The sequence below is a fragment of the Prosopis cineraria genome, unplaced genomic scaffold, assembly GCF_029017545.1.
Source record: "Prosopis cineraria cultivar Desert tree isolate PC_DT_omini unplaced genomic scaffold, ASM2901754v1 PC14, whole genome shotgun sequence".
NCBI lineage: Eukaryota > Viridiplantae > Streptophyta > Magnoliopsida > Fabales > Fabaceae > Prosopis > Prosopis cineraria.
In genome coordinates, this window is record NW_026555345.1 from 26,417,519 (window position 1) to 26,435,243 (window position 17,725).

General features: G+C 34.9%; 2 protein-coding genes across 2 annotated transcripts; both read left to right on the forward strand.

Annotated features, from left to right (window-relative positions):
- The first annotated feature begins 1,015 nt into the window (after positions 1-1,015).
- Positions 1,016-8,175, forward strand: LOC129292418 (succinate--CoA ligase [ADP-forming] subunit alpha, mitochondrial-like). The gene is made up of 7 exons (XM_054929973.1): positions 1,016-1,327; positions 2,583-2,792; positions 3,200-3,370; positions 3,457-3,580; positions 5,653-5,714; positions 6,846-6,927; positions 7,858-8,175. The coding sequence occupies exons 1-7, from the start codon at positions 1,016-1,018 to the stop codon at positions 7,992-7,994; spliced, it is 1,098 nt and encodes a 365-aa protein (XP_054785948.1). The 3' UTR covers positions 7,995-8,175.
- Positions 8,176-11,335: 3,160 nt separating this feature from the next.
- LOC129293609 (dolichyl-diphosphooligosaccharide--protein glycosyltransferase subunit STT3B-like) lies at positions 11,336-16,488 on the forward strand. The gene is made up of 6 exons (XM_054931662.1): positions 11,336-12,499; positions 12,708-13,244; positions 13,858-14,312; positions 15,294-15,416; positions 15,559-15,618; positions 16,096-16,488. Exons 1-6 carry the CDS (start codon positions 11,561-11,563, stop codon positions 16,223-16,225), a joined length of 2,244 nt encoding a protein of 747 aa, XP_054787637.1. The 5' UTR covers positions 11,336-11,560; the 3' UTR covers positions 16,226-16,488.
- Positions 16,489-17,725: the final 1,237 nt, after the last annotated feature.

A 17,725-nucleotide genomic window follows, 5' to 3' on the forward strand; every position in this document is an offset into this window, starting at 1 on the left:
TACAAATTTTGTGATTTGGATGTTATTTATTGAAAAGTATTTAGTTTGGTTTTAAATAGTGTACTGACATTAAATGTCCTATTAATTATCGAAGGATTTTTCATTGAGTTGAGTGGAGATTTTGTTTGTAAATATTTCTTTTTAATGTAATTATAAAATTATGTATTATCTTTTGAAAATATGATAGATATTCCACAAAAAGATCTCCTATTACTTTTGTTATATACTTTGGTCTGTTACTAGAAGGAGCAAAGCTCCTAATTGTTGTGATTTTTGTTTGAAAATTTATGTTGTAGAATTTTTGATACATTTTTTCAAAATTTTTGTAAAAATATTAAGGCATGTTTAAAGGAAAAGTATTGAGGATGCCCTAAATCTAATACAAATACAATTATAACTTTTTAAAAAATAAGAAATTTTATTGACAAGATTTAAGGGATATATGTTTTATACACTTATCACGTATTGGTCATTCTCAAATTTCAAGGCGTGACAACTTCATTCTCAAAGAAAGTTAAAGGAAAAAAAAGAAGAAGATTAATACTCCATTCTTTCACAATATAACTCTAACCTTACTTCATAAAAAAAAAAGAGGATGAAATTTTGTTTTATTTTATATCAAAACAATATTTATTAACAATTTTTCTATGATACCATTATTTATGAGTAAAGTGAAATTTGTTGATGTATATATTAAGAACAAATTTAGCAGTATGATTAATATTTTAACGCATTAACTAATTGTATTTTTAGTCTCCTTTTTACAACTTTAAAATCTCTATGTTTTAAAAGGAAAGAGTTAAAGAAGATTGGGACCTAATGAAAGTAGTTAGTGTCTTACAATGGTTTGAATCAAAAGGAGACGTTTATATTTAATGCTTTCAAATAAAATGGTTTCTAATAGGAGTATAATTGTAATCATCAAATTTTTTTTAATTAATTAATTTTTTTTTTAAAAAATTTGGTAATTATTATTATTATTTTTTTTTTTCAAAAAAGAGCGAGGAATGCCTTCATGATCGTGACCAGGGTGTATAGCCAGCAAGCGAAGAGCGTGAACCGGAGAACAGAGCAAAGAGCACAGCATATCAGGGTGGATCATGGTCGCCGAGCTGTAGTGAAGTTGATCAGCTCGATTGTATCACGTGCCGAATCATCTTCATCGCCGTCACTTCCTTCTTCTTCCACTCAGATCCGCCATTTCACGTCAGCGCCAACCTCTCCAGCCGTTTTCGTTGACAAGACCACACGCGTCATCTGCCAAGGCATCACCGGCAAGAATGGCACTTTCCACACTGAGCAAGCCATCGAATACGGAACCAAGATGGTACCTTTTCTGGGATCTATATTTCCTGTTTGCCTGTTCTGGTCAACTGTATCTATTTCTTTCGCTGGGATTTAATTCAGTAAACGATATGTTGCCTCTCGGTCGTGTCTGCTCAGCAAGCCGTTGAATTCTATGGGACATTTGATGATATACATGTATTTAAGATTCAATTGCTCTACTATTTATCACTTAGCTTACGTGCTATTGCTTAACTTGAGAAAAACAACCTGCCAAAGGAATGAACTCTGATTGAAATTGAAGGCACCCTTTTCTAGACAGTTTTATAGATTGGGCTTTGATTGAATATACATTTATATCAATTGGGATAACCTTTTGTAGCGAGCTGTGATTCCGGGCATGAAAGCTGATCGTTAAGTATACGCCTCCCCCCGTCCTATTTGTAAGACACCAGAAGTAATTTTTGTTCAAAATGTAGGACACGTGTAATAATTAAATTACTTTTTCTAATTTTATCCTTTTCTGATTAGTGTGAATGTGAAGGTATTTTCTGATTAGTGTGAATGTGAAGGTATTTAATATAGATGTATTATTATTTAAAGTTAAGGGTAAAAATGAAAATATATATCAATTTTTTATGATATTAAAAAAACTAACTTTTTTAAGATGCGTGAAACGGTTGAAAGTATCTTGCAATAAATACCGGAGAGAGTACATGGATGGACTTGATAACTGATATTTTGGGGCCTTTTTGAGCTATCCCATTACAACATAGCAAATGCGCTTTACTTCTGAGTTTAAAATTTTGAACCTCTCGGATTGGATATTACTCTCATGTGGGTGGAGCCCACCTGAATTTTATTACTTAACCATTGGCTTTTCCGTTATTTTGAAGGTCATATTCTACCAACTGATAAAAAAATTCGTTTTGTTTCTTAGAATGCTAGCATGCTAGGAGAGCAAAACAGGTGATATGGGAACGACTTTTTCTGATAAGGAAAGAAGCATATGGTTTCATTGCTATCAGACCGTATCTGGAAGAATTTTTATCATATTGAAAGGATTTCTGCGTAGATTCTGTTGTTATAAGACTTGAGGCCATTTCTGCACAGAATTTAGGTTCATGTACATGTATTTCATGTGCTAACAACTGTCGTTTCACATGGATTCATAATTGATGTGTGCATATTTTATGTTTTCTGTTCGATACTTCCCTAGTGTGTCTATTTAAGTGCCTCTTTTTGTTTGATTGTTGGGCATGGGGTATTTTCATTTTAATTTTATTTTGTTCAAATAGGTGGGCGGTGTAACACCAAAGAAGGGTGGGACTGAACACCTGGGACTTCCTGTGTTTAACACTGTTGCTGAAGCAAAAGCTGAAACAAAGGCAAATGCTTCAGTCATATATGTTCCTCCACCATTTGCTGCTGCTGCCATTTTGGAGGCAGTGGAAGCTGAGTTGGATCTTGTTGTCTGTATCACTGAAGGGATTCCTCAGCATGATATGGTAATTCAACTTGTACTGCATAATATGTTCGGGTTTGTAGTTTTCATGGCATTGCAACTCGGTAACTTGCAACTAAATGTTCAACTCTTTTTGCTAGATTATGTAGAACCACTCTACTTATGTAAAATATTGAATAATTTGTCATTCATTTTCATATTCCTGTAAGGTACTTTTATCCTATCCTATTTGGAATCCATAATTTTTCATTTGGATGATTCCATTAGTTGTGTATTATTTTGTTTATTAGTCAATCTATTCATGGAAAATTAGATCGCCATTGCATAGCTTGAACAAATATGTCATTGGAGATATTGAGGAAATATATAATAAAGCCATTGAAAGCTGTAGCGCAATTCACCTTTCTGTTGCATTTGAACAAACTTGAAGTTAATATTTTCAATTTTCAGGTACGAGTGAAAGCTGCTCTTAATAGACAGTCTAAGACTCGTCTGATTGGACCAAACTGCCCTGGTATCATCAAGCCTGGTGAATGTAAAATTGGAATCATGCCAAGTTACATTCATAAACCTGGTTGTATAGGAATTGTTTCTCGTTCTGGCACCTTGACATATGAAGCGGTGAGCTCTAATTTTGAAGTCTTGAAGACTACTATGATGCTGATAAAATCAATTTATATAACAATGAAATCAATATACTTATTCAGGTTTTCCAAACAAGTGTTGTTGGACTTGGACAATCCACTTGTGTGGGCATAGGTGGAGATCCTTTTAACGGAACGAACTTTGTTGATTGTGTGGAGCGATTCCTAGCAGATCCACAGACTAAAGGTACTTCACATCTTATTTTGTGCCTGTCATGTAAATTGACTTCATGGTTTAGGCTCCTTGATCTCTGATTTAAAAATGAACTCATTTCCCCTCTGTCCAAAGAAAGAAAAACAAAACCTATATATTTTTTCCTTTTGTGAAATGCTTTAAGCTTGAGAAGTACGGAATGGGGAAAGGAGTAGACATCCAACCCTGGAGATGAAGTGCTCCATAATCTAAACAGTCTGGGGCTGGTGCTATGTGATTTTGAGCTATGATCTCATTGGCACACTAATGCCCATTTCTAATCCAAAAGAAATGAAATCCTCGAGGTCATTGCCCCATTTTAATTATTATAGAGAAAGTGATAGAACGGAGGAAATCTTCTTTTAGAAATCACTATACCAGGTTAGTTACAGCCTCTTCTATAGGGAAAGGAAGAGGAAAAAAGGGATATTGCAACTAACTAGAGCTGTTACAGTGAATAAAACTGGAAAATAGCAGCAGAAATGTAAATGAACAAGGAGGAAAATGGAAGTGACAAGCTTCTCCCCTGATGTTCAAGAGGTCAAGACTCTCCCATGAGCCAACCAAAAAGCCTGAATCCTTTCCTTAGGGCACACAACCCTAGATAACAGTCTCACCCTTGTCCACATTTGGCCTTGGGCCAGCATTAGTGCCTATTTCTGTACCTTGCTCCTTGGGTAGCTTAGTGGCCCTCTTTCTCTCATAAACATGGCCCACTTGGATGTTGGGCTCATTAGTAATACTTTGATCTTTCTTTGGGCCAAGGTGAACAAATAGAGGGATTATAGTTTTCAAAACAATCAGGCTTGAGCAAATAATCAAGCTAGCAAGGTATCAATTTGATCAAAATCTATGTGAGGGTTTGATGGAGTTTAATGTTTTATTATTTAGGTGTATGGTATGGTGGCCTTTTCCATTTATTTACCTAATGCAAGCATAATTTTTTTAAAAAATTACAAAATTCCTTCTGCAATAAAATTGTGATGAATAATTATTTGGGTATTTGGCCTGGGTATGGGCATTTTAAAGCTTTTAACGTTCAAGTGAGAAAGATGCGATTGACTTGGCAGAGGAGCTTGGACTGCTGTAGTGGTAATGCATTCTTATTCAAGTTCGGATTTGGGAGAGGCAACCCTGCATGAGATTAGCTTTCAATGACATCCTTTCTTTAGCATTTGCATATATAGTTTTTCAATTTCAAAAGGGAAACTGAAACAGTGGTGTAATAGGATATCATTCAGTTTGATAAATTATCTCAAAGGTATTTCATGGAGAGTACATCTCCGAAAATTTCCATTAGAAGAAATTGGTGATAAGCATACAGTAGAATGCCAACCGTTTCCATAGTAACTGCAATGAAAAAGCTCAGTTTTGGGAATGCACTAACATCATTCCATAGCATAGAAATGCAGAAAATTGGACAAGCAAAAGGAGTTATGGTGAAGCAGAGAAAGCTATGGGTAAGATGGGGGGAAATGCAAAGTAGGGTACCTTAATTGGATGTGTAACATTGTGAGGTACTTCTATCCTCCTATCTGTATTGGTATCTTGGTCACTTTGCATTGTGGTACCCTGTCCTTTTTGGGAGAGTCAGAAGTCAGAACCTTGGCGCTGTATACAATTTGTAGATTCTTACCAAAGCTCTTGTTCCAAACAAGATAAACAAAATTTAGATGCCTGGAACATTACTTACTCTTTGAGGTGAATGGCCAAGGGGTCATCAGGTATTGGATGAAAATTTGACAGTGATGTCAAAAGTTGACAGAAAGATAGGATGCCTGAAAGTTGAGTGTTGACCACGTGGGAGCTGGGGAAAGAGGAAGTGGGGAGAATCAGTTTTGTCCAGCGATATAGTGCCCTATCCATCGCACTGGATTTCTTTCAAGGTAGGATGGTGGTGTTAGATGGTGGTGCTTTTTGAAGAGTAGTTCTATGTTGTTTTGTCTTTTCATTGAATGGGATTTCGTAATCCATGATATTACTATAAGTTGTTTGTATTATGTTTGCTTTTTTGTTCATCATGCATGTACTTTATTGATGCTTATTTTTTTCTTTATGCAATTTAGGCATAGTTCTCATAGGAGAGATAGGGGGAACTGCTGAAGAAGATGCTGCTGCACTAATTAAGGTTTGCTTTCCATGTCTTTTTGTCCTCTGCATGGATTTCTGTTTAAATTCTTATGAGCATTTGCAAAATTAAAATTTGTTTCCCTGTTCTGTGGAAAGGAACATAAGTTTATGATTTGTATTACCTAATGTGTCTGGAGAAAGGTTTTACTTTATACTTTGTTGGCTGACAGAGGCCTCAACTAAACATTACCTGGATCTGGGACTCTGGGTATTTCTTGTGGTGTTATTATTCTATTTTACTTAAATTAAATCGTACATCACTGATTTTTCTTCTGTTTTAAAATCAATTAATTTTACTTCTTCATGATGTTCCTTACATGTTTTCCAACCCATAAACTATGTATTTTTCTTTAATCCTCTTGTTTATGCATGGTTTCCTTTTTCCTTTTGCCTTTTTTCATATATAATATATATATATTGGTTTGTTGATGTTGAGCAATGGTTACTTTGACACACACCATCATTGTATTTTGAGATCTGATACTTTTCACTGAGATTCACCAAGGTGAAGTGCTAATTTAATTAATATATGTTATATTTAATGTAGCAAATGTTAAATATGGGAAATCAAAGTCTTTTAGACATTTAAAAATATGGTTGGATGGCTAAAGCCGTACACATTGGCAAAATGATGGACGAATTGCATAAATTGCATGTGACTCACTTATGGAGCTATTCAAATGCACTTTCTAAAGGTTTCAACTTCAAAGCCCTGCCTTTGGCTTAGGGCATTTTGAAATGGATTTTTTTTCTTTTCCTCTTTTCATTAAAGTTAAAATTCTTAGATTCCATCTATTTGTTCACTCATGACATGAAATATAGTTTTTAATGCAATTTTATTTTGTAAGTGCTTATTGTAGCAGAACTGATGCCAATTGCCAAGCTGCATAAAGGGTTGTAGTTGACAAACAGCCAACAAAATATGAAATATATCGTGAATGTAAATCCTCCTTCTTTATCAATGTATAAAAATGTCAAATGCCTATTTGGTGTTATTTGACACTATGCATGCTTGATACCTTTATTCTTCAGATTAGGAATGAATTCATATTTTCACTTATTTACCATGTTCTTTGTTGACTGTGTCCATGGGTTCTGAATAACTTCGAAGATTTTGAATTACTTACAGGAAAGTGGGACTCAGAAGCCTATCGTCGCATTTATTGCTGGATTAACAGCTCCCCCTGGCCGTCGCATGGGTCATGCTGGAGGTGAGATCTCTTAGCAAGTTTTGAATCTGACGGCATTAGATAGAAACAAACTATTTTAGGTTGTTAATTGTCATGATAAATAAAGGTTTTTTTTTTTTTTTTGGGGGGGGGTGTGGGGGGGGGGGGAGAGCTTCTTCGGCGGATTTATTTACTTCCTGTTTTTGTGTCCACATCAAATTGTTTTCCTGGCCCAAGTGGACACTAACACAAGGGATAATCAAGTTTTTAGTGGCCCATGTTTGACTAATAATTATTTATTATTAATTCTTTGGTTGCATCAAGCTATAAAACAACAATATGCAAATAAAATCATGACACAGAATACAAAAATTCGAGGTCATGAAATGCCAGAGATAGAGAGATTTATTATGATTAAATATGTCAGTATTAATTTATATACAAGTATGAAAAATGAAATAAGTTTATGAAAAAGTTGCGTGAGGCCAAAGATGCTCTTACATGCAAAAGCTCGTTTTTGAAAGCAGCTCCGCAGTTATGCCTGTCAAATACTAACTAATGTGGAATACATGTTCTCGTTATTATTATGGTTATTGAATCAAATTGGATTTTTTACATTTATGTATTTACATGCATGCGCACAGAGGAACACACAAACACAGAGAGTAACACAAAAATATAACTTTGTGTAGGATGTACTTTACATAATATTTACATCCATAATCTCTTTTTTCCTCTATCCGTCTTTAAATACATCATATATGTGTATCTACTTTTGTACATGCAATACATTCAAATTGGTTGCTGGATAGCAAATTATTTGTGGGTCATTGACATTATTTAGAAAGGAAACTGGTGATGTTCAAAATTAAAAGAGAAACAACTCTGTGGAGACCTTCATTTTTGCTTTCTTCGTGTACCGTGATTATATTAATTGGACATTCTCAATGTTAATTGGTTTTGCTGGTGCAGCCATTGTGTCAGGTGGCAAGGGCACTGCTCAGGACAAAATTAAGACTCTGAGGGAAGCTGGGGTCAGAGTAGTTGAGTCGCCTGCTAAAATTGGATCTGCCATTCTTGATTCTTGCTTGAGGACCTCGGTGGGATAGTTTCAGAAATTTGACCTCATCCAATTTTATCACTAGTTCAAGACTTCTCATAGTTGGCTTTCTGTGTCAAAGAGCTGAGAACATTTTATTTCTGTTGACAAAGTATTGGATCACTCATCCACTTTCTTTTGGAGACGAGTTCATTGAAGTAAAATGAAAGCAATTCAAGATTCTTATTGTATTTCTTTTGTGACTGTTTTGAAAACACTGAAACAGTGAAAAAAAAAAATGAACGTTTCACTGATTCACACTGATGTGAACTTCAGACTTTCCAATTGCTTTTGCTGTAACGATTGCTCAGTCTTTTAAACTTCAAAAATAAAAAATAAAAAAATTATAATTCAAGTGGGTATTATTTAGGTGTACAGAACTGTGTGCAATACATGGAATAAATAAAAATTTAATTTAATGTGGTAAAACAGATAGATAATGAAAAAGACAATTTAAAAAAAAAAATCTTCTATTTTGGCCAAAATTTATATATAAATTCAAAACCATGATGAAATGCTACAGCATAGCCGAGGGAGATGGATGGAGAATTGTTACTTCTAACAACAATTATTGTCATTTTGAAAATAATTTAACATGAGTTTTCAGGCATTATATAATTTTTAAAAAAATGAGTTGTATTATTGACAAAAAATGGTACTGGCTTACTGTAATTATTTATAGATAAATTTTATATTTTATAATGATATTGATGATTATAGATAATAATTCAAAAAATCAAAAAATGTGTGGAAAAAAAATAGTCTCGTCAGTCAATTGTGATAAAGTGTTGAAAAAAGGTGTTACTTTTTTTGTTTTTTTGGATATTATTGACTTATTCAATGAAAGCATATCACGGGAACTTAAATTTTTAGCTTGTCATAAACAAACATTTGCAATTTTATTTTAAAAGAATACTAGATACCATTACCTTTTAAAAAAAGTAAGGTTATCTTAAAAGTATTAAAAGTGAGCAATGTTGCTTTTTTTTTTTACCTTTGACCAATGTTCAACTAATAAAATTTTAATAAAAATTAAAGATGATATAGTTTGCAAATCTTTTGCACTCAATAGAACTCCACGTGAATTAACATAAACCTCACCAACCTAGCATCCTCCCTCGTCGTTTGCCCTTCTCGAGATTTTCTCACCCAGCATCTCCCTATACCTTTTGAGAACCCATAGTTCTTCAAGATTTCCTCCTCCAATTAGCTTATTTCTTCCATAAGCCATCGCCCTCCTTCCCCATTAAACCAAGCATTCCTTCCCTGTGTTCAATTCTCTTTGCCCTGTCATCAACTTCACAACCAACATTCCATAACTGCACAAGGATGTTTTGGTTTTCCAGCGCGAGTTTCATCATCCCGTGGACTTGTCGGAGCTTTATGATTGGTTTTGTGTCATTTGCGAAAGCCACATAGTAGCTTGATCACACTTCTCAAGGCATCAATCTCCGATAATTCCATTTATCTTGTGTATGATTATGTTCAAGGCGTGAATCTTCCAATCGTCTTCAAAATCATTTGAATCCCAGCTTCATTGATCTCTCGTCTTGGCTTACTCAAGAGCTAGGAAAACAGGCTGGCCTGGCTAGCTTATGAGAGCTTTAGCTTAAAAAGACCAACCTGTTTAAATTTAAATTCTCTCTGTGACCCTAAAATGAAAGGCCAAACCCTCGACACAGCAGGCTCAAGGCTAGCCCCACAGATTTTAGGCCTTTTTAACTATTTTTATTTTTTTAAATTTTTTTATCAAACACAAAATTACTTCATTCCAATATAATACTCAATCAAGAAAGCAATGAAAAAACTAATTAAACCACATGTAAATAAACTAAAAACACAAACAAAATGACAACAAGACAACAAGCAATGGATCAGCTAAATTAACAAATGTCCAATTTAAATTAGATGAGATTGAGGGATTGAGATATGGGACTGAGAGATCTCAATGAATTAGGGGGCTTAGGTTTGTATTTTTTTTATTACCTTCTTTCTTTAGCAAATATGGGCTAATGTGGCGTAAGATTTAATTTAATTTCTTTTTAAATTTAAAAAGAGTCAAAATCATAAGAATTAATATTAAAAAAATTGTACATGTCTGCTTAAACGGGTTGGCCCTCGCCCCTTAAAGATCGGCTTGTTGAAACCTGATTTACCATTTTAATATCATATTTATCAGCTTGCTCCTATTATTATATGGGTTTAAATGGGTTCGCTCCGCTTGAGTTTTTCAGATGCAAATCCCCACTAATCTTGCCCACGGGCTTGATTAAACCCACCATTTCTTCGGCCTCACTTGCCTAACATCCTTATCGCTCTATTCTCAGTCATGAAACCTTCTTTTTATTGGTTGAGTCAAGATATAGCACAATCATATCAAAGGTCACGAAACGCGACCAAACCACATCATGTTAACCCGCCTGAGTTTTTGTCGCTAGGTGGCGTCGAGGTCGTGTAACTCATCATGTTGTGGCATAGGGGCTTTGAGGGAGCAATGACGCGACGGCAACGACGTGAACGACAATATTATTAAATTCAAACTAGAATGGGTTGTCAATGAAGGTGGAGTACGCGAAGTTGATAAAGGTGGAAGGAGAAGTCCATGATGGTGGCAAGGAGAAGCTGCGGCAACCATCAATGAAGGTGGAGGGAGAAGGGATGGCTAATATTTGGCCAAAAAAAATCATTTGACCCTTTAATTTTAATTTAATTATTTTTAAATTTTGATTAAAAATATTAACATCATTTTAAAATTTTAATTTTTATAATCTTTATTAAATTAAAATTTTTAATAATTTAAAATATCAGCATCGAAATGTCAATATAATTTTAAATTTTTAGAATTTTGTTTTTAAGATATAAGAATTAATAGTTTAAATCAAACAAATTAAATTATAACGTATCAAAATTCAAATATTGAGAGTTTATTTATAATTATTTTTGTTTTATTGTTTTATTATTTTAAGAATTGATATTTTTTAAAACATGTTTTAAAAAAAATGAGTGTTTTTTCATTCTTTTTTCTTCTTCACAACAATAATATGAAAACACTTAAAAAATATTTTTCTTTTTAAATTTTTTAAAATAATATTTTATTTTTTTAATTGTTTAAAATATTTTTAAAAAACACGTTAGTAAATAAATTTATTTACTTTTTTTATTTTAAAGAATAAAAAAGTGTTTTCAAAATAAATAGCCAAACACGTCAAATTCAATCGAAATTATAAAGATGGAATCACAGTGAGTTACATATTGGAGATTGAATTACAGCTCAATCAAACTACATATAGAATAAATAAATTTTTTTTCTTAAAGCTAATAGGTACGAAGGGATTGACTTTCTGTAATTGGTGGAAGAGCCGTCTATGGATCATCGCATATTTGGGTCTCTCTTTCGAGTTCAACCAGCAAAAAACTGGACTTTAATCTAATCCCTGTTAGTTCTAGGGTTTTGCGCCACTAGTTTACATCCACAACCCATCTCACTGTTGACTCACCATTTTTCCGAGAAAGTTTTCATGGAAAATCCTCGATAGTAATCCCACATCTCAAATTAACATAGATCCTTGTTTTCTTATGGCCGGGAAAGCTGAACCCTTGAACGGGACTGTAAAATCTGGATCAAACGAGAGCGGTCAAGCAGCAATGCAGGCGTCGGCATTGAAGACCGATCTGTCGAAGATCCTTTCTTTGAAGAGCTTTAAACTGAAAACCAAGCAGCAGGAGCTGCTGATCCGGGTTTCCATACTATTACTCGTCTATGTCTTGGCTTTCATCACTCGGCTTTTCAGTGTTCTGCGATACGAGTCCATGATCCATGAGTTCGATCCTTACTTCAATTATCGGACCACACTTTTCTTGACCGAGAAAGGTTTCTATGAGTTCTGGAATTGGTTTGATTCTGAGAGTTGGTATCCTCTGGGTCGTATCATTGGGGGCACTCTTTACCCGGGTCTCATGGTCACTGCCGCTTTAATTTACTGGGGTTTGCGATTTCTGAGGTTTGCGGTTCACATCCGTGAGGTCTGTGTGTTAACAGCACCATTTTTCGCATCGAACACTACATTGGTTGCTTATTTCTTTGGTAAAGAGATTTGGGATTCAGGTGCTGGTCTTGTTGCCGCGGCATTGATCGCTATTTGTCCTGGGTACATTTCTAGGTCGGTGGCTGGATCATATGATAATGAGGGTGTTGCAATTTTCGCCTTGTTGTTGACATTTTACTTGTTCGTGAAGGCGGTGAATACAGGATCGCTTGCATGGTCTTTAGCTTCCGCTTTTGGGTACTTCTACATGGTTTCTGCTTGGGGTGGTTACGTGTTTATCATTAATCTGATTCCACTTTATGTGCTGGTCCTTTTAGTCACGGGAAGGTATTCCATGAGGCTGTATGTTGCTTATAACTGCATGTATATTTTGGGAATGTTGCTTGCAATGCAAATTCGGTTTGTTGGATTCCAGCACGTTCAATCTGGAGAGCATATGGCTGCGATGGGCGTGTTTTTCCTGATTCAGGTTTCCTTTTGTTCCTTTTTACTTTATCATTGCCTCGTTGAATTATTTGTGGCATGGTAAAGAATTTCGTTAATATGTGTTTAGCATTTACAAAGTTAAAATGTATTAGCAAATGATGGTTTTAGAGATTTACGTCTGTAGATTTACGTAATTGTTTTAGGATGTGGAATTTTGAGCTCTAAGTCTCTAATATGAATTGTCTTTGCAGGTATTTTACTTCTTGGATTGGGTAAGGCATTCTCTTGCTGATGCAAAATTGTTTCAGGCCTTCCTAAGGATCACTGTAACTACTGCAGTTAGTATTGGTGCCGTTGCTTTGGGAGTAGGCACAGCATCTGGTTATATTTCTCCATGGACAGGAAGATTCTACTCCTTGCTTGATCCAACCTACGCTAAGGATCATATTCCAATCATTGCATCTGTCTCTGAGCATCAGCCAACTGCTTGGTCTTCTTTTATGTTTGACTTCCACATCCTGCTGTTTTTCTTCCCTGCTGGGCTCTACTTTTGCTTCAAGCGGCTATCAGATGCTACAATTTTTATAGTTATGTATGGTCTTACAAGCATGTATTTTGCTGGTGTGATGGTTCGATTAATTCTTGTTGCTACGCCTGCAGTATGCCTTATTAGTGCTATTGCAGTTTCTGCCACTGTGAAGAATTTGGCTCAGCTCGTAAGGGCCAAAAGCAAAGCTGTTCAGAGTGGTTCTAGCAAAGGAACTAGTACCATAAAAGGTTCTTCCAAGGTAAGATACGTCATAGTAACTGTTAGAACCATGGGTTTTAAAACAAATTGTATTCCAATGTTTTTATCCTTTTCCGTCCCCCCCCCCCAAATTTACTAACCTAAGTTTGCATATGTTTGAAGTGCATATTAGTTTGATGAGAACAGGCTAGCGCAGTTCTTGATAACATTTTCTTGAGGTATTTGGTTAGGATTAATGCTGTTGTTCAATATTGCTTCGCATCATCTCTTCCCAACCTATCAGTGCTTGCTCCTTTCTCATGGTCATGAAAAAGATTTATCAGTGTGGATAAGGGATCTGTTTTGAGCTGTGTTGTTGATTGTTGCACCAAATAGATGCAATCATTAATGCACAGTTATTCTTTTTGTCCTTCCCCCTAAAAACTGTTTTTCTTATTGTTTAACTATAATCTGGTTGCACTTTTTTTAAAAGAAAAACTGATATCATTGAACATTATATTTAGACAACTGGCATTACAGAGGTTACTGATATAATGGTGACTCTGTATCTTAAAACTGTGGTATGAACATTTTTTTTTTTTTTGGTGACATTTTCTTTTTAAGTTGATGTGATGATGTGACAAAATCAAATATTTACAATTCCTTAAAAACAGGGTTTGGTTGATCACTCCCAGCCTTTCCAAAGAAATGGTGCCATTGTGTTACTTCTTGGTGCCTTCTATCTGCTCAGTAGATATGCTACTCACTGTACCTGGGTCACCTCTGAGGCTTACTCATCTCCCTCAATTGTCTTGGCTGCAAGGGGTGCTCATGGTAACAGGGTTATATTTGATGATTATCGTGAGGCATACTTTTGGCTTCGTCAGAATACTCCCCCAGATGCTAAGGTGATGTCATGGTGGGATTATGGTTACCAAATTACTGCCATGGGAAATAGAACAGTCATTGTTGACAACAACACCTGGAACAATACACACATAGCAACTGTTGGGCGCGCAATGTCTTCTTATGAGGATGAGGCATATGAGATAATGCGATCACTTGATGTGGATTATGTTTTAGTTGTCTTTGGCGGAGTTACTGGTTATTCTTCTGATGATATAAATAAGTAAGACCTTCTGATAAAATGCTTTATATTTGGATCTTCTTCTATTTTATATATACTACTTCATGCATGTAGATGCAGCAATTTCTTCATGCAAAATTCTTCTTAGAGTACTCTTGCAGACTCAACATTCAACAATGGTACAGGTGGCTTCATTTGAGTTTGGCATAAAATTTAAGTTGTGCAACCTGATCTCAGATGGAGCCACTTGTATCCAGATGTGAATCTAAGAGTTATTTAAGTTGCATGACTTGATCTCAATGTCTGTTATCATTCCAACATCAGGAGTTTATGTGACTTTTTCTGAATTTCCTCATTCTCTTGTCATGCTTTTTAGCCTCCTCAGAAACTTGTTATGACTGCTGGGCTTCACACTTTTTATACTCTAAATTTTTGGAGGCCTTCCATCACTAAGCTTGTACATATTCAGTTAGTTATATTAAAAAAGAAAATACGAATACCTCTTGCACTTTGTGGTATGGTTTTTGTAGCACTTGGTTCTTCAGGTGGTTGTTTCTTTAAAGCATGCACAATTATATGTCGGTTGTCTAATGGCTAACTTGTGCTGAAACTGAATAATGATTTTTAAACATATCAATTGCTTTCCTTCGTTGATAAATAGGGAAGAACTTATATATTTAGCTTTATATACTTAAGGTGCTTGTCTTCAATTAAATCAAGATATGTGTACTTATGATAGATTATTTATTCTATAATAAATTCTTATTATTAATGTTATTAACATATTAAAATTCACATGTTTTGATTTGATTGGATGAAAGTATATTAAGTATATAAAGGTAAGTATATAAGTCTTGCCCTATTATGCAATTATGCTTTATTACTTTTATTCATGGTATCAAAATGTTGTTTCCCATTGAGTTCTTTTTTTGGTTGATTTCATTTGAGTTCATATTTTTCCTTCCTAGTTACATTGCTTCCGACAATTTATATATGATACTCATAATTCATAATTTTGTGTAGATTTCTGTGGATGGTGAGGATTGGTGGTGGTGTTTTCCCTGTAATAAAGGAACCTGATTACCTTGTCAATGGAGAGTATCGTGTAGATAAAGGGGCAGCTCCAAAGATGTTGAACTGTCTAATGTAAGTTTCTTAGCACTGCCACGTGATCTTGACTTTATATATCTATCAATTTCAGTGAGTCTGGATGCATGCCAGTCTAATCTGTGCTGGAATGATTTTTCAAAAATAAATTCATATATAACCAAATTGGTCTCTTGGTCAGGTACAAGCTGTGTTATTATAGGTTTGGGGAGCTGACAACAGAATATGGCAAACCACCTGGGTAAGTGCTATACCTCCTTTATCACTGTTACTATTTTAATATCTGACCCTTCATAAATTTCAGGTCCTTGATAATTGAGCATCGAGCATGATTGCGTATAACTTAGTTGTAATGGACTACTAATTTCTGATAGGGATAAATGATGCAGGATAATTCATTATCAGATCTACACACGTTTTTCTGGCAAAAAAAAAAAAAAAAGATCTACACACGTTTTCTTGGGCACAAATGTATTGCATTGCGGGTAGTTGGGACTTGGGAGTTAGATTAAGTATTGTTGAGTGTAGTCTAGCTCAAGCCTTTAATATTGAACTATCTGAGATTTCATAACTTCGTGCATGTTGGAACAATGCCATATAATCCCTGCCCGTAAAATTGTTCTTTATAAGACCTTTTCAGCTCAAGCGTTCTTCATGGCGTGGCGTGCTCAAGGGTTGTGTAAATCCTGTTTTATATTTATACCTCTTGGATTGGCAGGTATGATCGTGCAAGAGGAGTGGAAATTGGGAACAAAGACATAAAGCTGGAGTATTTGGAAGAGGCATTCACTACACAGAATTGGATAGTTCGTATTTATAAAGTAAAACCACCTAAAAACAGGTGGTAAGTCTTGCCTACGATTCCAGGAAAAACAAAAAATCAAAAAAGTCAAATGTAGTTTTCTCTGCGGGAACTTGTAGCATTTTAGTTAGCCTGAGAGCCCAAAAACTGCTTGGCTGTTTATAGATCATAGACCTTTTTTGTTTTTTTGTTTGCATTTGTAGAATTCAGTCTAGGTAATGTTGCGGAATTCTAACTTCACATTTTCTTTCATGCTTGTGTAGAATTCAGTTCTCTTTTATTATTAATTTTCTGGAACCATTTCTTTAATTTCCCCCCTGATAGCGTCTTTCATTTTCACAATTTAGTTTATTTGGTTCCACAAGGGCAATCTTAGGCAAAAAAATTTCAATGTACCTTTGAGTAAATGAGCGGCTAAAACTAGTTTCTCTTGAAAACAAATAAATATATGTTATACAGCTCAGCGACTTTGTATGTATAATGCATATTAAATAAATTCTTTCATAGGGATTTTACATGGTATCATTGAGCAGGATCCCCAGATGGAATATGATCCCTTTAATTCATTCACTAACAAAAAAATTGGAGCCCTTGTCTCCCCAGTCCTGGATCTAGATTTTATTGAGAATATAGTCTAAATCGAAGTATCTATAAATTTATATACTAAAAAAAATATTGAGAATCTTCACAATAATTCATGAAAATGTCTAGCTAGTGGCGGAGGCCTTGGAGAGCCCGACAGCTGCCACAACCGTATGGTCTTGCTATGTATTGGGATTTAGGAAGGAGTATAACATCTATTTTTATCTTTTTTTTTAAATATAGTATTTTTGTTTGTCAAAGATAGAAGATTTAGGTCGAACCTGTATCAGTGTATTGAGATGCGTGAATGAGTGTGTTCCTTGAAAGCACATTTCTTTTGAGCTTTGGCAATAGGATTAGGGGGTTCTGACACAAGATTTTGCCGAAAACACAATTTCTGCGTGTTGGTTATCTTAGCTCATAATGGGTTAGTCGGATTACGAACTTTAACTGTGTTTAAGCCAATACATAAAACTGTGTTAAAATATTCCAAATTGTATTTTATTAATTAAAAAGAATTTGTATATTCTCAATTTACTCCATATTACATTAAGCGCCGAAGTCCCTAGTACACAACTCCATAGGGAGCTGGCCTCCATGTCCATGAAGCTTGACAATACTCTAGTGGTGGAATCATGAAGCAAATCTAACAGTACTATTAGATTAAAAGTTATTTTTATCTCTTGACTATATGTGCAAGGTTATTGAAAATTTTAAACTCTTATAGGGATTAATTTTATCTATCAACCTTGCTTCTTCCGTGCCTCCGTCAATAATTATCCATTAGTATGGGTTACATGCATTTTTTTAATAATATAATATAATAGTGGGACTTACCTTATTATTATTATTATTATTATTATTTTCCTCACTCCTCTCTCTCCTCTCCACCCTCTCTCCATCTCCTCTCTCTCTCTGAGCTCCGTCCCCTTGAACATGCTGAGGGACTTGAGAAGAGCGAGGG